This window comes from Dendropsophus ebraccatus, chromosome 5, assembly GCF_027789765.1.
Source record: "Dendropsophus ebraccatus isolate aDenEbr1 chromosome 5, aDenEbr1.pat, whole genome shotgun sequence".
Taxonomy (NCBI): domain Eukaryota; kingdom Metazoa; phylum Chordata; class Amphibia; order Anura; family Hylidae; genus Dendropsophus; species Dendropsophus ebraccatus.
Genome location: NC_091458.1, coordinates 55437867 through 55458391, shown reverse-complemented (window position 1 = coordinate 55458391; position 20525 = coordinate 55437867). Strand labels below are relative to the sequence as shown.

Below are 20525 nucleotides of genomic sequence, written 5' to 3'. Positions count from 1 at the left end.
ACCTGCACTATTTAAGAAAGCATGCAGGCTGCAGAAGATAACCCTAGCAAATTTATTTTTAATAAAAATGTTTTTGCACCATAATAAGTACAAGGCAATAATACAACAAAATTGCATCTATAGGCATCCAAAGACTTTAAGTACTGGTTTGTACATTCCTATATTGGTCCACTTGGTCACTTTTCAAAAATATTTTTCCTTTTAAACAATAGTAACGTGTTCCCCTGGTGCCAGTCCCAGACTGTGAGAAGTTGATGTAAGACAGTTAGGCCCCACATGTGTAGTAACAAAGAATAGGGAAATAGGCGTTACATACAAATTAATATTTATACGGATATAATTGTCTAATTGTTCTCCGATCAGCAGGGTGGCATTAATAAAGGTACACTGTTCATACACAGGATAGACCTGCAAAAGATCTGCGATGAGGGATTCAGTAAGAAGGCATAACATTCCAGAAATGCACGCACAGTGCCATCGGTTATTACCCTTTACTGATGCAAATGTTGAATACATATCAGTGCCATTGCCCTAAATGTAAGAGTTTTATACTATAAAAACAAAACAATGGAGAGAAGGTGGGGCTAGGGCAAGCCCTCCCATCGAGGTGGAATGATCAGATCCAGGTTGGTAATCAAAAGCTATCGTAGAAGTGACCACTTGATTTGCTCTTTTGCAGACTGCAGCACCTGTGGGAAGGAAGAAATAGAAATAAAGATGATGAATTCTGTCTTTCAGGAATCAGCAAGTCTACCCCCTCTTTATGGTTCTGAGTACCACTATACAATGGCAGCGCATTCATTTGCTCATAGCGCTGATTCACAGTAGGGTATTAGATTATCAGGAACTGCACGAGCTATATTTCTACATTGACATTAAAGAAGTACAGCATATGAAAAAATTGAATTGAAAAATGTTAAATGAATGCATATTCTTCCATGTTCAAAAATTACCTATATGCATGATAGATAATAAATGTTTGATAAGAAGGGTCCCTACTGCTGGTCACCCCACCGATCACAAGGACAGGGATCCGGCACTCCACTCAAACTCTATGAGACTGACATGAATAAGTAATCACTGTATTCTGCTATCTTTGGCAGATACATTGTATACACTGTATTCTCCTGAGTGCCACTGTGCATGCTGGTCCACTTTAGTTCTTACAAATGCACACAAGATGCATACAAGAGCAGCAGTATGGCATATGGGCATCAGGATACAACTACTACTAAAATCTCACTGTCTTGCATTGAGTTTTTATCATTTAAGGGGTATCCCCCCAAATCATTTTTGCATTAATAAAGAGTCCGCCCACAGCTTTCCATTTATCTAATATCAACTTTAGTTTGCATAGTTTTGCTGCTTTGTAAGTGAACTGGACAAATTAAATCAACAAAACAGAGTCCTCTCCAACACTGCTCCTTCCTTTTGGCCCACCCTCCCGTGTCAGGGATCACGTGTCCTCCTCTCTTTAATGGGCCAGGTTAGCCCTTCTAACCCTGCCCCGATGGATCACTGTCTGGCATTCTCCCTCTCTGACAGCACCCAACCCCCTACTGCTTGGCTTGGTTCCCTCCAGTGCTGCTGCTGTATTGCTCCGTCTCTGATAGCCCAATGACACCCCACCCCCGCAGATCGCTGTGCCTCTGTCTCCCTCACTTTGAGCCTGTGTGCCACCCCACCCCCCCGCGCAGATCACTGTGTCTTCTCCCTCACTGCGTGCCACTGACACCAAGGAGTGCCATGAGTGGAAGCTTAGGGAATTGTAGCCAACAGTGATTAACAGATTTGCTATCATTTTTACCATTGAAAGAACCTAAGTGTTCAATCTAGGCGGTACTACACAAATCTTTGCCCCGTTTCACTTTATCATTCTTTTTTTTTATTTTTTTTTGCTACAGGAAGATTCACTTAAATGGGCCCTGAATATTCTGTAACAGCTCTTGCTAGGATGTATCAATCTGAAGGAAACAATATGCACTGTGCTCCCAATTATATAAAGCTTTGAACAAGCCCCTGTGTTGGAGCAATAAGGAAGGCACCAGCCTCCCCCCCACACACATATGTTCAGGAACATGGAGCACCCTTTCAAAATGTGTCATCCTAACAGAAGCTACAACAGAATATTTGGGCCCTCTTTTAAGTGAAATTCCCTATATTATTGTTTAGTAATTGCTAAAATCTAAAGTTAAAGTATCACATAGCAGTCCATGCAACCTACCTGGGAAACGGTTTGTTCAGTGAGCGGCACGTCATCACCCTAAGAAACAAATGTCATATGTTCAATAATACAACATTTTTTTCCTAGATGCTTCTGAATGGAGAATATAATCAGACTAAGCTGTACAAATGACCTATTGACATATTATAGCCATAAAGAGGCCTAATGGACACTCTTCCTGCCTACATCGGGTGAACGGTGGGCTATGGATACATTTTGTGTATAGAGTGGAAGCTTTCCTGGCAGAGATGCTGCACTGTAAAAGCAACTATACTTATTGTATAATTGGGGGGACTTGAGCCCCTCACCTCAATACTTTGAGGACATAAAATAGCAGATTCTCCCCATGTCAACCTCCATTCTCCCAGACACCCTACTGATCTTCACTCCACTACAGCGAGACTCAAACCTCTTGCATCATTCTACAGCTCAGCAGGTGGCTCTGCCAGTAGCTGGGCACAGACTCCTAAGAGAGCACAGCAAACACTGTAACAGCATGCTAATGGAGCCCATAAATCTGCCTTCTCAGCAGGCATTCATAGGAAGCTGTGTGGAGGACCCAGGGGACAGATGCTAGTAAGAGAAACAACATATGGCGACACGGCACTTAACCACTTCACCACTGTCAGATCAAAATGCACACTCAAAAGTACATCCAGCAGTTTATACTGCTCAAAAGTCTTTTAAGAGCCCTCTAGAGTGCAACACAATGGACTTTACCGCAGCTTATTGCCAATAATCAATTATATATAAGCTATGACTCCTGTAGTTATTATTTCAATGCATTTAACTAAGAAGCAATAATGTACAAGAAAACAATTGTAGTCCACACATGATAAAAGGCGCACAGAGCTGCACTTTAACCTGTGCGGCAGTCTCTGTATAACCGGCTGGTTGTAACAGAATCTGAGGCTAAATTGTGGAAACCATTAATCGCCAGCAAATACCTGATAGCTAACCACATTTTTCTTTGTGTTTAAACACACAGATTTATCTGACAGATTTTTGAAGCCAAAGCCAGGAAAAGACTGATTTATCTGTCTTTTTTTCTCAAATCCATTCCTGACTTTGGCTTCAAAACTCTGTCAGATAAATCTCTCTGTGCAAACTATATATACACTAATGCTGTTAAGTGGGCCTATCTTTATATATGTATGTAAATGGTACATATCCAAGCCAATGCAATAAGTTATTCTTATTGTACTTTAGTTATGCTACATGGTCCAACAGAATTTGTTGAAAATGCAGATTTTAGAAAGGGTTAAAAACAATATACTGAGTTACTAGTAATAATACAGAGTAGTCATCTGTCCCTGTTGCTAGTATAGATCAGAAAATAAATCTCCCTACTTTATGGCAATGACTTTATTTAAGGCTGCTATTAGCCTTCCTCTGGATCAACCGGGATTGTAAGTATAAAAGGTTAAACTAAATGGAGTTTGTTCATTATCCCTGGATACATACATGGTTAGTAGGTAGCAGAAAGACCCAAGCTTTCTAGACATCTTGCCTTTCTGAAACCTTTGCTTTGTCTGAGCCTACTGTAAATGTATATCGATGCTTACGCGATGGCACAATCCAGTTTTCAAGCACCATTGGAATACTTTTATGGTCAGGTATAAAATACTTTGACTACTAGATGGGATATCTATATAAAATCATCAACATACCCTCAAGGCAACACGATGAACCACCTGCTGGGGGTCGCTTTCCAATATGACACTGTAAAGAGGGACATAGAACACCAAGATTAAACATATACCAGGTCAGATAAACACAGTCTACTGTACAGTACTGGGAGGAGAAGAGCTCCAGATATTAAAGAGTTAAAGAAAAGGCAATTCTTCCACGTCTTTATAGCAGGAGCACTCAATCTGCAGAAGCCCATGATGGAAGCATTCCTAATGATGTCATTACACGGATACATAGCGGCTCTTACACGGTAATGACATTGTTAGGAGCTGTTCTCCTTACAGAGTCTCTATGGTGGTAACTGCTGTGCTATCACAATTCAAACAAAAACAAGCACAGACGGGGAATGTACAGCTTCCAGATTAACACTTCTATTTACTATCACAGGAGGATTTTACTGTCTTCATTTGTGAATGTGAATTGCCTTAATGTTCATGCTGACTGTTTAACCACTACGCTGCCAGTCATTTAGGCTGACAGTTCCATGCTTTACAAGATGGAGAAGAGCACTGTAGCATTTAATGCTGCACAGACTTTATAACCTGAGAAATAGATGGAGGTGAAATGAAGGAACGGCTTAGATGGCACACTCCCATCACACAATGCAGAGTGGGAACAGATGTTGCTGTATATCAGAGGAGGCTAGACTAGAAATCCAATTAATCTCTTACCCGCCATCTATAATCTCATCAACCGCCAGGAACAACCCTTCCATATTCTCCAGCAGAGTTCTCTTTTCAACGTTTTTTCTGCAGAATTATGAAGGTTTGTCATTAGTCATTGCTCCACAGGCAGAGAAAGGAGAAGAGAAACTGACAGGGTTAAAAGTAAAAATCCATAGGCAAAAGTAAGGCTAACATGTAACAATGTATTTCCAGGAGATTAATAGAATTCAGAGTTTCTGCAGGAAAGTGTTAGGAATTGTTGCACGGTATGCATTAGAGAAGAAGAGCAGACTTACAGTAAGTTCAGGTTCGCACAAACCTAGATCTCTGCATTGGATTCTCACAGCCTGGAAAAGATGGATGCAGCTCTGGGGCTGCCTGGAAAACAGGGACACAGCCATAGGCTGCAGGAATCAAATGCAGAAAGTAGGGGTTCGCATAAACCTGAACTTACTGTAAGTTCGCTCTTCTCTAGTATGCATATAGTGAGCAGTCTCTATGCAGGGTCAGGCTATAAATTTCGAAGTCTGGAAATGGTAAGTTTTAATCCCTGCCAGCATAAGCCTTTATACATAGGTCTTTACCTACCTCAGCATCTGGCTTAGAGAGTCAAAGAGGCAGTTTAGGACAGCCATCAACATCAGCTTAATGGGATGAAAAGGAAACACAGAAACATTAGAGACTAAAAAACATGAAGCAAAACACCACGTTGGTCTGATAGAAATGTATCAGTATGTTTTAAGACTCTGCTCACATGGTTTGACATTGTTTGTGCTACAAATGGAACCCACACTGCAATGCTGGATCCATGACACAAAGGACACCAGCAGACAACCGACAGACTCCACTGACTGAATGGTCAATAGGTTTACACAGCTCTAGGACTAAAATTTGGGCAGGGAAGTATTAGGTCAAAGACATCTTGGGTATAGACAACATTTTTTACATAAATCAATAGTAAAGATGAAGAAGCTTTAATGAAAAAAAAGAATCTCTCTCTAAATCAGTTATATTACATTTTTTAGGCTCCTTTCCTCCCCCCCCCCCCCCCCCCCTCATGTCCTGCACTGATCACTTCCTTTAAATTCATTGATAAAACCTGTACTAAGAAATATGGCTACAACTGTTGCCTATAGAAGTCAACAGAGAGGGCAGGAGGAAAAGTGAGCTGCTGGGCAGTCAGAGACACTCACACATTGCTGCCGCTTCTAATTCCACCCCTTACCCCCTGGACTGCCAGCTATAATGCTCAGTACTGTTCTATGATGTCCTACATGCTGTTGCTTTTAAAGGGGTTATCCAGTGCTACAAAAACATGGCCACTTTCCTTGAGAGACAGCCTCACTCTTGTCTCCAGCTTGGGCGGGGTTTTGCTGCTCAGTTCCATTGAAGTGAATGAAGATTAATTGCAAAACGCACCTGAAGTAGAGACAAGAGTCGTGTTGTCTCTGAAAGAAAGTGGCCATGTTTTTGTAGCACTGGAAAATCCCTTTAAGGATTTGCTTCAGAAAGACAGGGGAGCAGGACCTACCATGTTTCTCCAAAAATAAGCCCTAGCTTGGTTTTGCAGGGGTTTTGGAGTAGGCTTATAACATAAGCCCTATTTAAAAAAATAAGTCCTCTTAAAGTCAGCGCCTCCAGAGCTAGGTTATGTCATCTGATGTCACAGCCAAACAATAGGCATATCCCAACTCCCAATCACACTGGACAAAAGCTCCAGAGCCCACAGATTCAGCCAAATCTACAAACAGACTTTCAGATCTCTAACTGGTATACTGTATGGGTAATGGTAAATTTTTTACCAGACAAAACACAGACAACATGAGTTCCAAAGAAAAACTACTCTGTGGGATTGCAGTTCATTGAAAAAAAAAAAAAGTAAGACTTACCCCGAAAATAAAATAAAAAATATAAGAATAATAATCTAAGAAACCATTGCGACCCAAAATGTATATAAGAAACCATTGCCACCCACAGTGGGGCTGCTTATAAAGACTGACAATTGCCCACAGATAGAAAAAATGGTGGGTACAAGTCCTACAAAGACACTTGGTAACAGCCAGTATCAAAAACCGGCTGGATGATCTTTAGCGCCGCTGAATTCTGATGCAGGTGCATCCATATGCGCCCGCATCAGAATTTCCCACTGCAAACAATGGAGCGTGCGGCTCCAGCACTGACACAATGGACAGTTTTCTACGGCGCCGCTAGCTTTCACATACAACGTGTGTTCTGTATAGATCACGGTAGTTGTGGCAATTTTCAAGAACAGCCATGATTTCTACAACACATACGTTGTGTGAACATAGCCTTATTCTGCTATTCTACTGCTATTCTAAGTCATCTAAAACGATAGGTATGCTTTATATTGGTACTATGACGCCAAGCTTTTCTGCATGCCCTAATAAGAAATAAGTACAGACAACAGCTATGTATGCACATTCTTACATAGGAAACATCCAGGCACTTGTACTATATAGTAAACTGTAAGTACATCATTTTGTGTATAAAATAACTTTATTATATGGGAAAATGAAGAAATATGTACAGCCATTACTTTACAGATCAAAGTGGGGGGGGGGGGCTTCAGAGACAAGACCAATAGGCACTTTAGGAGTTTATGGGATGAATGTCTTTGCTAGTTCACTTCTGTTAGGTAGACAGATTTAATGATCACCATTAGATTATATCGCCCTATTAACATGCTGTCGAATGCAGCGGATTAATATTAGCTAATGTACACCGTAATATAATAGCTCTGAGCACAGGCAGGGGTAATGTTATCTAACCAAATGATGGCAGCTTCTAAAACGTATTAGCAGAACAAGCTGTGAAACATACCTCATTTTCATGGGAGCTTCCAATGACATAGAAGTACAAGTCAATGCTGCTCTTATAAACCACGGTCAGGCCCTCCAGGAGAGCAATTTCACCTGCACAAAGACATAAGCAATAGCAACTAAAGATATCAGAGGGCTGGACATCTCTGACTGTATTCTTACAAGCAAGAGAATCAGGAAAGTTTCCCAACACAAAGAATTTAGCAGCAAAATCTTTACTGAAGCTTTAACACTCAGCAATATAGAGGAGAAGCTTCAAGGAATAGTGAACACTTAATAATTGTACTCCCCAGGAAATAAAACTGAAGCTTCTTTTCACTAAACTGAAAACATTAACAGAAAAACATTAACTGGACACATTCCATTGAAAAGGGGCGCTCCTGGATTCTTATGCTATTGGGAAAACAAGTATTCCCTAAAACAGACATGTTTTAGGGAGACCTGTAAGCATCATTACATAAATACAGAGCAGTCTGAGGCTAATTCACATGTCTGGTTACCTGGCACAGTTGCCATCCAGCATGCAGGCCCAGATCTAAAAAATGCTGCATGCTGTGTGTTTTCTGATCTGGCGCAACCATTAATATCCAGCACTGTGCCCAATTACAACCTATGGGGCACTAGGTGCAATGAATGCAGCTTGTCGCATCCAGCTTTCCCTTGTGGAAATGCTCTAGATCTCCAGACATTTTTATTCAGGTCCTCATTTAAGGAAAAAACAGAAAGACAGCTGTGCAGATGATTTTTACATCTGAGGCTACGTTCACACTTAATATGAGACCGACCAAGTCACGGAATGGCCGGAATCAGAAAAGATCATCTGACGCCACTGAGTTCTGATGCTGGCGCATCCGTGCGCGCCCGCATCAGAACTCCCTACTGCACACTACGGAGCTCCATAGTGTGCACCGACAGGGTTTTCTGTGGCCACTGTGTATACACCCCAGCCGGGATTCCCACGGCCTGCAGCACAACATAGGTTCCGTACCAATCATGGCCGTTGCAACAACGGCTGTGATTAGTACAGATCTTACGTTGTGAACGTTGTGTAGCCATGTCACAAGATTCAACCTGTGTGGTGTACAGTAAATGAGTTCTATTCAGTGCAACATTTTCCCACTGCATCACCTATAGGGGGTATGTTGCTACTCACTCTCACTGTCCAGTCAAAGCTAACCATGCAATACTGTACAGGTTGGGGTGTCTGTAAGGCCAATCAGTGCGTGAAGATGGTGCGTCTTCAGGTTTAGTGCCTAGGGCAGCAGCAGTTGTTAATACAGCCCTGTACCTCATACAGCCAAAGACAGACTCCCCTGCTCCAGGCTGTGCTGCCCTGCTCTGTGGCCAAGGGGGGGTATGGTCACATGCTCCTCCATGCCGGCCGTCTTATAGACAGACTCAACCACAGAGCAGGGCAGCACAGCCTGGAGGAGGGGGGGTCTGTCTTGGCTGTACGAGGTACACGTACTAATACTGTACACTGAGCAATTTTATTAAGAAGTAGCCAAACAAGTCACATTGATATCTGCAGCATCAAATCTGCTGCAGATCCTGTACGTACAAATGCACCCTAAAGGGGTATTCTAATCCCCTAAACTTATTAGATGATAGAAAAAACAAGAGTAAGCAATAAATAAATGCTTTTATTTGTATACACAGATTCCGCAGAACTTTACATAGTTTTTGCCACTTATTGATCCCTGTTTGCAATAGGGCCCACAATCTAAATTCACCTATCTGTATGTTTTGGGTTTGGGAGGAAATCGAAGTACCCGGAGGAAACCCACGCAAACCAAAGAGAGAACATACAAACTCTTTGCAGATGTTGCCCTTGGTGGGATTTGAACCTTACCGTACTGCCGCAATTTTGCTTTTGCTTTGCTATAGGTACTCATTGCCTAGGTTCCCAACCAACGCTCTCCATTCAAAGTGCGGCCGTCCTGTGAAGTCACTCGGGTGGTCAGAACCTCGGGAGCGTTATGTATGAGGTTTTCCCCCTTCTATGTCTCCTTCTGAGGTCACACAAGTGCCCAGGGCTTGGATTGTTCCTGCAGGCATGTGTAATCTCAGTGGAGACACAGTGATGCAGAGCTGATTGAGCTGAATGTTTAGCATCTGAGAACACTCCTTTAAGTAAAGGTACATTTGGTTCATACAGTGCCACACTTACTGTCTGTCCGATGTGTTTTATTGAAGATGTTCTTTTCAAAAGCCTTCTGCTCCTTCACTGAGGGATATGTCTCATCATAGTACTGTGGAGTTAACAGGACAGGATGTGATCCAATTCAGCATCAGTACAGTATACAGCGTGTTCTATATAGTCTACAATAAGCCGTACAAGAAAGATTAAGGTGCACTGGTTATAGATAAATACTGGCCCTAAAGTTCCCAAAATACAAGTTTTATGTACAAAAAGGCTAATGGACAGGCCCCCAGGATTGGCGAGGTCTCTACATGCTGTAGGGTCTGGCAGCCCCTTACCATGCTACAGAAGCCAAATACATGTTTGTCTGATCCAGGTGTACACATTAATAGTAGTGTAGACAAAAGATGTAGAGCAGGCAATAGTTTTATTACCAGCTATGTAATGTTTTTGGCCAGATTTAGTATAAACTGATCCTAACCTCTTGGCGCTAGTATGAGAGTGTGCCTGCGCCATCCACAGCGGCTCTCAGCTGGATCGTGCACTGACAATGGCTCCATTCCTGGAGGTTTAACACATCCATGCTGCAACTCTGTCATAGAATTTAAATGGCAAACATGGTCAGACCCATCATTTCTTTTTCTCTATTTCACAATGATTTTAAGTAGGATGTTCAACATTTTTTTTATAGTCTGTAACCATGGAGACAAAGGTGTTTGCACTGCAGCTGTAGACACAAAACCATTTGCAAGTCGCAACATTTACTTAAAGGGAATGTGACATCAGAAAATGAAAATTGTTTAAATTAAGTTTTTATGTTCAACATTTAGATTGTTTTTCAAATTTTCTACTTTACTGTCCATACTATAAAACAATCTTGCAGTTTTCATCCTCACCACTAGGTCTAAAAGGAAGCTGAGACTTTCTGTCCTGTCTATAAAGATAAGAGGAGGCCTCTGTAATGTGTACAAAATTACAGTGACAGGTGACACAAGCTGATAGATAGCACCAGCATAGGAAATAGCAGCTCCCTGTGGAATGACCTCTTTACAGGTCACAAAGTTTGCTGTTCCTGCTTCACACGTACCGGATTCGCAGCGGACTTCAGGCTTCGAGTTTGTAGCAGAATCCAATGTGAATCCCGGTATTGTTACTTCAATGGGGTCACCCGGTAAACAGGCCCCTTCAACCCCCCACCGCTCGCAGCATACATTACCTGCTCGGCACATACATTACCTGGCCCCTTTAACCTGCTCGGCGGTTAAAGGAGCCGGGTTACATACTCGCAGCGGAATGAAACTTGCAGTGTGAAATCCGCTGCAGACCTGGTACGTGGGAAGGCACCCTAAAAGGAGTATTCCAGAGAATTTTATATCTAACTATGCTCAGAGTGCCTATGATCACCTTGCTCTCTCCCCCGCCTTCTGTCGGCTAAGCCAATCAGTGGCTGCAGCAGTGTTCCACCTCAGCTACCGACTGCCTGAGCAGGAAGATCTATGTGCTGACACCAATACAAGGAAGTATTTTGCAGCAAGGACTGAAACTGTGAGAACAATGGTGACAGGGGAGCGAGGAAGGTACATTTAGGATTTCTATTTAAAGTGTCACTGTCGTGAATTTTTTTTTTTTGCAGAAATCAATAGTCCAGGCGATTTTAAGAAACTTTGTAATTGGGTTTATTATCTGAAAAATGCATTTTTATCATGAAAAAGCAGTTTGAAGCTCTCCCCCCCTGTCTTCATTGTTCTCCTATGGAGAGAGCTAAAGAAAAGACCAAAACAGGACAACAAAGAGTTAATCTACAAATCCCTCACGGGATATCTCATGTGACCATCACCAGTGACCGGTCTGAGCTCGGATTACAGCTGTCACCCAGCTCCATGCCTGTAATCCTCTGTTATCTGCTTTCTGCTGCCGGCTAACTCCCTCCTTCCTCCTTCCTCCTCCCCCCTCCCCTCTCCCTAGAACAGACAGGGTACGACTCCTGCAACAAGTCACAATTTTCAGATTTTTCAGAGTGGATGAAAAAGAGGAAGGAGGGGGGGACCTGGGAAAAGGCTTTTTACATGCAGATAATGGCAGATTTGGCTAATAAACCCAATTACAAAGTTTCTTAAAATCGCCTGGACTATTGATTTCTGCAAAAAAAAAAAAAATACGACAGTGACTCTTTAACTGCACACTGACCACAGAAAGAAAGAAAAAATCTCTGGGATACCCCTTTAAAGCATCTAAAATAAACACACAAAATAGTTGTAAAGGTATACACACCCCTTAATTCCGACAGGAGTGACTGTGGACAACACAGCCATTAATGCAATTCAACTAAGGGTATACAGTCAGTTTGGGATCGGGAAAGACTATTTTACCAGTACGTGAAACAAAAATGTCACCTTTCCAGGACTTTATTCAATTTTCTTCTTTTCTGCTTACAGTGGTAAAAATGAATTAGTCGTTGTGCAGTTGGACACGTCTCTTGATATTTACAGACTCTTGATATTTACCTTAGCGAACAGCCGCTCTCCATCATTGTCTAATATAAGCACAGCTTTCACTGTGTACAGGGAAGGGTCCTGCCAAGAGGAAATTGAGAAATCACTATCATTCGGCATCCACACCCCACTTCCCTCCCCACAATACTCATACAGAAGACCCTCAATGATGCGATATGGACCCTTTTTTATAGGGTATGGAAAGAAGAAATTGATATTGAAGTATAAATTGGTAATAAATAAATGATACTCATCTAGCCCGATCCCCCACAGCTCCAGTCCCCTGTTCATCTGTGCTTTTTATCCTTTCCAAAGAAAGTCTTCTCAGCATGATCAGCCGCTCACCCAACCACTGACTGAGACGGGACAGTACTGTGACCAGTGAATGGTTTAGCTGGCTGGTCCTGCTCTAACATTTTGACCAGCGTGGGACTGGAAGTCACTAGAACAAGATCTGTGGGGGATGAGGGTAGCAGAGTATCATGTTTTTTTACTGTGCCCCAGCAACATATAAAAACATAAAGATAGCTGTATTTCTATGCACACACAGCTTTTTTTGCTTTTGACCAGTTTATTCAGGCATTTGTGGCTTCAAATGCGACCCAAAAACAGTGTGCAAACATATCCCCTTAACAGAATATCTATGAAAATGTTAAAACCAAGATGTCAGTTATGAAAGTGAAGTTAAAAAAAAAAAAAAAAAAAAAAAGAGAGATGGAAGAGAAGGTTTAGGCAGGAGCAGCAAGGGGTACATTTTCCAAGTCACCCCTTCCACACCGTGACCTGCCATTCAGCTTGTGCCTCTTCTAGGTCGGCTTATCCTATAGATGCACCAGAGCCCTCGAGACAAAGTTCTGTGATGCACTGACTTCCACATACTCACAGCCTAAGTGTATAACAGAACTTCACCTCAAATGCGGAGGTCAGAAGACTTACAGATCAGGGTTCATGTAACCAAGAATGGATTTACAAGAATGGCTCTTTTACCAATAAGAATACATAAGGCACGGATCCTCTGAAACATAAAACCAAGCATCTGATATCAGTCAATGTGCCACCTTATTACAGGGGTATTCTCCCCTAAAAGCAACACAATATAACACACAATTTTACATTTTTTAAGGCTTCTGTATAAAGTCATACAATCCTACGGGTTTTGCTCTGTAAGGACTGACTCTTTTGTTCTACAATCATTACACTTAAGGCAAAAGATGCAATTCTAAAGAAAAAAAATATATATATAAAATATTTTTTTTAAAAACCATTCCCTCCTGCATATGGAATATTGGCTGAACATTCTTTGGGTATCTATACTTCTTCCCGGTGTAATATTCATAAGAGTCATGCAGAAGACCATGAATACAGAACAGGTGTTGGAGAGTCGTTCTGGGCACTGAACTGAATAAAATGAGTCAATAAACAATATGCGACAGAAACCAATGTGTAGATATTAGTGTAATGTCAATGAGCTGTTCAACTTTCTGCTCTGCCTTTCAGAAAATACTAGAACTAGGATCCAGAATCTTCCATAATAGCTTTGCTATGTGGAATACTAATATTCTATATTAAAGGAGAATCCCACCATTGACATTTATGTCATATCTATTAAAGGTATTTTCCGGCTAAAGTATATTGATGAGCTACCCACAGGGTAGGTTATCAGTCAATGATCGTTGGGGTCCCGACACCTAGCACCTGCAAAAATCAGCTGTTCGTCACAGTTACACCTCGCCACAGCTTTACAGTGAACAGAGACAAACTGCTTCCAGCCCTGTTTGGTCACTGTGTAGTGTGGGTGCTGAACAGCTGATCAGGGCGACTGTTGGGTGTCGGGACCCTACCAATCACTGACTGATGGGCTATCATCTCATTAGTATATTTTGACTGGAAAACCCTTTACCACCTTAGGGACAGTCACTCATGTGGACAAAAAGAGAGGTCTTTCAATCCCCAATAATTTATTGAAGCAGCCATCCCATTCAGACAGAAAATGAAGGTAGAGGTAGCTACTCCATTGTTTCCATAACTCCCAAAGACGTGAGAGACGCACACATGAAAATTAAAAAAAAAACAAAAAAAAAAACACACTCACCTTCCTGGATCCCTCACTGCTGCCATCCGAAATAGCTTCAGAGCGGCCTCTGAACTAACAGGCCGATAAGCCAATTACTGACTGAGCAACTTGTCAGTTCAGAGACTGCTCTGAAGCTACAGCGGCGGCTCCGGGAAGCGAGCAGATGGCAGAAGAACAACGGGAGCGAGCATTGCCTCTATTACACCTCATCAGCCTGATCATCGCTCTGTGTAAGGTTACAGAGCGTTTAGTGTGTACACCTCTGACTTATGTCTAATGTACCCACTTTATAGGGAATATGTCACTCTTGGAATCCATAGTAAAAAAAAAAAAAAAAATTAAAATCAATAAATACATTTTTTACCACTGGATACTGTTACATGGAATTCCTTAGCCTAACATGCTATTCCATGTGCTACTTTTTGTGGAATACCAATGTATTCCAGCCCACCACAAAAACACCACAAACATTGTTTTGGCTTAAACATAGCTTAAACATTTATGATTATAGCCAGCGCTATTCTATTATAACCAACAAAGTGATCTTCTCTATAGTAAGACAAACAAAGGCATTTTCTGACAGGAACACAACTGCCTAAAGCTCCAATATATGTACCCATCACTCTGGACAGCCCAAACAAACCACCCATAGAGGGGATTGTTTGATCCGCTGAAAGGAACAAGCAGATCACAGTTTTCTTGTCCACCATCCAGACAAAGCTGGCATCTTCATTAGACACCCTGTCTCTGGTGGGACCACTTCCAAGCACTTAGCATAAGTTAATCTGATGCCAATGCGCCCAATGACAGTAAACCACTGTCGCCAATGGTGTCATAGAACAGTGTGTCTTTAGTAAGGAATCCAGGTTCTGTTTTGGATCTGACAATGATTTGATTGAAGTATGGGGGTCTCCTGAAGATCATTTATATTGTTCCCTTGTTGTGGAGCAAAAACACTGCCCCCTACTAGTGTCTGGAGATCCATCACATATCGCAGTTGGTCACCCATATGAGGGACCTGAACAGCTCAGTGATATATACAGGTCCTCCAGTGCTACGTGGGTTAATTATCATGGCTTCTAGCTGCAGGATAATGCTCATACACACACAGCAAAATCTCCACTACACTACAACACTTCCTTGGCTGCCCGGTCACCAGATTTATCGCCCATCAAGTATTTGTGGACCAGCTGGGATGCCGCCTTTGGCAACTTACAAGTGTGTAGGATGTACAGGACCAGCTGCAACATGTGTGGGTAAATGTGCTGCAGGATGCCATACAGAACCTATACATCTTCCACCCCCAACCATATCCTTCAAATGCACCGTTTTCCCCAATAAACTCATGATTGTAATAAACTACATATATTATACCTTTCAGGATTCTGGGAGACCATAAGAGCACAGTGGCAACTACAATCGCCGTCATATCAGATATAACCAGAACACCCCCAAATACAATTCCTAGAGAGGAATAGTTCATTCACTAAAATGGAAATGTAAAATCCCCAATAGATGAACAATTGCTGTCTGCAGTGCCAAGGTTTATCTGTTTTTACTTATTATTTAATATTTAAATATTTTCTATAAAAGAAAAAAAAACCCTGCTAAGCATTTTCCCAGCCAGGCTACAGCCCCAAGTGAACCCCATTTATTACTGGAGGCTTTTGTGATAATGAATCAGGATCCATCCCCTTTCTAATAAAGCGAGGGCATTTACAGCATCCTTTTAATCATCGTACAAATCTATTGCTGTGGCCAGGACAGCATCAGAGCGCCGGAGCACATGATTAATCGGACTCTGGAGATGGAAGATGAGGGATCTGGATATGACGGAGGAAAGTAAGTAATTAATTCTTATGTGCGCATTATTTACTAGTGCTGCAATTACCTCTCAAAGGCTGATGGAAATAAATACTGACCTGGCCATTAAACGCTGGACAGGCGGTGACATTGCTATATGACATAGCTCTAATTGTGCCTGGGACATCACATCGCTCACTTACATACCTGCCATCAAGACTTCCAGAGCCCGGCCTTTCTCCCGCTCATACTCCTTTAACCCCCAGCTCAACACAGATCATCCAGGGGAAACTGCTCAGCAGTAATGAAGCGTCCGATTGCTGATGGTTTCCAGGGTATAGACATAGGCAGCAAAATATTCCATTTAGAAGGGGATTTATAAATACAGAGAAACTGCTCTATAACCACCCAAAACTTGTCTACTACAGGTTCTCCTCCAAAAAAAACAGGGCCAGTATAGTTATTCAACAAAACCTCTTACAAAAGCCCCCTCCTTATCCAGGCTAGATTTGCTGTGAGATTTTCCATTCCACCATATATTATACATACAGTCATGGCCAAAAGTTGAGAATGACACAAATATTATATTTTCACATGATCTGCTGCCCTCTGGTTTTTATGTGGGTTTGAAAGAGGTTTTTATCACATACAGAAATATAATTGCAATCATATTATGAGTAACAAAAGGTTATATTGACAGTTAGAATGAGTAAATGCAGCAAGTCAATATTTGCAGTGTTGACCATTCTTCAGGACCTCTGCAATTCTCCCCGGCATGCTCTCAATCAACTTCTGGGCCAAATCCTGACTGATAGCAGTCCATTCTTGCACAATCAATGCTTGCATTTTGTCAGAATTTGTTGGCTTTTGTTTGTCCACAAGTCTCTTGATGATTGACCACAAGTTTTCAATGGGATTGAGATCTGGGGAGTTTCCAGGCCATGGACCCAAAATCTGTGTTTTGTTCCCTGAGCCATTTAGTTATCACCTTTGCTTTATGGCAAGGTGCTCCATCATGCTGGAAAAGGCACTGCTGATCGCCAAACTGCTCTTGGACGGTTGGGAGAAGTTGCTCTTGGAGGACATTCTGGTACCATTCTTTATTCATGGCTGTGTTTTTAGGCAAGACTGTGAGAGACCCCATTCCCTTGGCTGAGAAGCAACCCTACACATGAATGGTTTCAGGATACTTTACAGCTGGCATGAGACAAGACTGGTGGTAGCGCTCATCTCGTCTTCTACGAATAAGCTGTTTTCCTGATGTCCGAAACAATCGGAAAGGGGATTCATTAGAGAAAATGACTTTACCCCAGTCCTCAGCAGTCCACTCCATGTACCTTTTGCAGAATATCAGTCTGTCCCTGATGTTTTTTTCTGGAGAGAAGTGGCTTCTTTGCTGCCCTCCTTGAGACCAGGCCTTGCTCCAAGAGGCTCTGCCTCAGGGTACAAACCCACTTGACGTATTTGCTGCGTGAATCAGTCTTAGGGTGCCTTCACACCTACCGACTCGCAGCGTTAATAACGCTGCAAGTCGGCTAGGTCCTGGCAGATCACTGTCAGTACATACACGCAGCTGTCTAACGACCGCTGCGTGTATGTAAATCTGCCGGCTGCTTAACCCCTTCTGATGCCGGCCGCCTCCCGCTCAGCTCTGTATACATTACCTCCTCGCTCCACGAGGTCCCGGCGTCCTGCTCTCCCGCCCGGCCAATCAGTGGCTGCGGCAGGGCAACACACTGATTGGCTGGGCGCAAGAGCAGGACGCCGGGACCCCATGGAGCGAGGAGGTAATGTATACAGAGCTGAGCGGGAGGCGGCCGGCATCAGAAGGGGTTAAGCAGCCGGCAGATTTACATACACGCAGCGGTCGTTCAGACCGCTGCGTGTATGTACTGACAGTGATCTGCCAGGACCTAGCCGACTTGCAGCGTTATTAACGCTGCGAGTCGGTAGGTGTGAAGGCACCCTTAAAAATAAGCAGGCAAAACGCAGGTTGGCTTTATACGATTGTTCTGCGTTAAAATACGCAATTGCGTATTTTAACGCAGAACAATCGTATAAAGCCAACCTGCGTTTTGCCTGCTTATTTTTAAGACTGATTCACGCAGCAAATACGTCAAGTGGGTTTGTACCCTCACAGTGCGTGCAGATGCACTCACACCTGCCTGCTGCCATTCCTGAGCAAGCTCTGCACTGCTGGTAGCCCGATTCCGCAGCTCACACTTTTAAGAGACGTTCCTGGCTGGCGCTTGCTGGTCTTTCTTGGGCGCCCTGGAGCCTTTTTGGCAACAATGTAACCTCGCTCCTTGAAGTTCTTGATGATGCGATAGATTGTTGACTGAGGTGCAAGCTTACTAGGTGTGATACTCTTCCCTGTTAGGCCATTTTTGTGCAGTGCAATGATGACTTCACGTGTTTCTTTAGAGATAACCATAGTTAACAGAAGAGAAACCATAGTTAACAGAAGAGAAACAATGATGCCAAGCACCAGCCTCCTTTTGAAGTGTCCAGTGGTGTCATTCTTACTTAATCATGACAGATTGATCTCCAGCCCTGTCCTCATCAACACCCACACCTGTGTTAATGAAGCAACCACTGAAACGATGTTAGCTGGTCTTTTTAAGGCAGGGCTGCAATGATGTTGAAATGTGTTTTGGGGGATAAAGTTCATTTTCTAGGCAAATATTGACTTTGCAAGTAATTGCTGTTAAGCTGATCACGCTTTATAACATTCTGGAGTATATGCAAATTGCCATTTTAAAAACTGAAGCAGTAGACTGTGTAAAAATTAATATTTGTATCATTCTCAAAACTTTTGGCCATGACTGTACTGTCTTCCCTAGAAGACCAATTTTTAATGCAAATTTGGGTCATCTCAAAAAGGTACCACTAGAGATGAGCATACCTGAGCGTGCAGCATTTGAATACCATTGTCCTGGAAAACATGGAGACAGCCTATGGGTATGTTCACACAGCATACGAACAAAGGCCGTTGCTGCATTGAAAATTGCCAAATGTCAATTATTTCCATGGCAAACAACGGCTGTTGTTCAATACATTGTGTAAACAACGACTGTTTGCCTTGACTTCAATGCAACACTTTCTTATGACAGGAACAAAAAATGTATGAATATAGCCTATGGCTGTATCCATGTTTTCCAAGCAGCCTTAAGCCTGCATCCAACTTTTTTAGCAATCGGTAATCAAATGCTGCATGCTCTGGTTCAGACAAACCCGAGCGACATTGAGGTTCACTCTTCTTACTGTGTATAATGGAACTGACAGCCGGTCACAGGAAAGCTGGGCTGGATAAAGGGTTGGTCTCCTGGAGGTGACACCGCATATACATAACTGCACATAGATGGTTCATCAATAGGCTTTGTTCATACTGCATTAGGTGCAGTTGCTAATGCAGGTTTTTTCCCTTTCAAACTAAACCAGAGCTAGCTTTATATTTAAATGAGAAGTATAAGGCTAAGTTTACATTTGATATACAGAAAACTTTTTTTCCTCGTGCATTAAAAAAAAAAAAAAAAAAAAAAAAAAGCATGAAAGTCATACAGTGACCCCTCAATAGACTTTAACCAGTGTAAACCTGGATGACCAGTCGTCTCTATGTGCCACTATATTTTACCTTAGGGTGCCTTTACACAGACAGATTTATCTGACAGTTTTTTGTAGCTAAAGTCAGGAACAGATTATAAAGAAAAAACAGGTCATATGGGAAAGACTAAGAGCTCTCCTTTTAAAATCCATTCCTGGCTTTGGCTTCAAAAATCTCTCAGATAAATCTCTCTGTGAATAGGCACCCTTGGGCACTGCATTTTTTATAGAACGTCTACCCACCTATAAAGAAGCTCCGCATCCACAGTGCCCAGAACTTTAAAAATGCCACCTTCTGTAGCCCATGGTAGTATCTCCCTTAAAGGGGTAGTGCAGCACTAAACGATTATTCACTAAATAACACACATTACAAAGTTATACAACTTTGTAATGTATGTTATGTTAGTGAATGGCCCCTTCTCCGTGTTCCCCCCCACCCACGGAAATGTAGTGCTCTATACTCACCTTATCGCCAATCGCAGCTGATGATGCAGCAGAGGGGGGCCCGGCACGAGGGGCGGTCGGAGCAGTTCAGCCGGCCTCCCGAAGATGACATCATTGTCCCAAGATGGGGGTCGACACGAATCAGGTATAGAGTATAGAGCACTACACTTCCGGGTCTAGTGTGGGTGGGGGGAAACACAGGGAAGGGGGCCTTTCACTAACATACCATACATTACAAAGTTGTAAAACTTTGTAAAGTGTGTTATTTAGTGAATAATTGTTTAGCGCTGCACTACCCCTTTAATAGTAACCCCTAATGCTGCCCCATAAAGTATTTGCCCCACAGAGTAGTTACCCCATTACTTCCCCCATACAGTAAGTAATCCCATGACCAATCCCCATACAGTAGTCAGCCCCCAATAGTGTGCCATATAGTAGTCAGCCCATTTCAATATTGTGCCATCTAGTGGTCAGCCCCCCTCAATAGTGTGCCATATAGTAGTCAGCACATATTATAATTAGCTGAGCTGTCCTATCGGTGGACC

General features: G+C 42.5%; 1 protein-coding gene across 1 annotated transcript in view; it reads right to left on the bottom strand.

The window, feature by feature from the left end:
• Positions 1-477: 477 nt before the first annotated feature.
• Positions 478-20525, bottom strand: part of COPZ1 (COPI coat complex subunit zeta 1) — a 27800-nt gene continuing 7752 nt past the window's right edge. The window contains exons 2-9 of the mRNA XM_069970238.1: positions 12069-12137; positions 9592-9673; positions 7423-7514; positions 5170-5225; positions 4588-4665; positions 3895-3946; positions 2225-2263; positions 478-689 (exon numbers count right to left, since the gene is read on the bottom strand). Coding sequence (XP_069826339.1) covers positions 642-689; positions 2225-2263; positions 3895-3946; positions 4588-4665; positions 5170-5225; positions 7423-7514; positions 9592-9673; positions 12069-12137 — 516 coding nt within the window. The 3' untranslated portion in view covers positions 478-641. The remainder of the gene's footprint in view (positions 690-2224; positions 2264-3894; positions 3947-4587; positions 4666-5169; positions 5226-7422; positions 7515-9591; positions 9674-12068; positions 12138-20525) is intronic.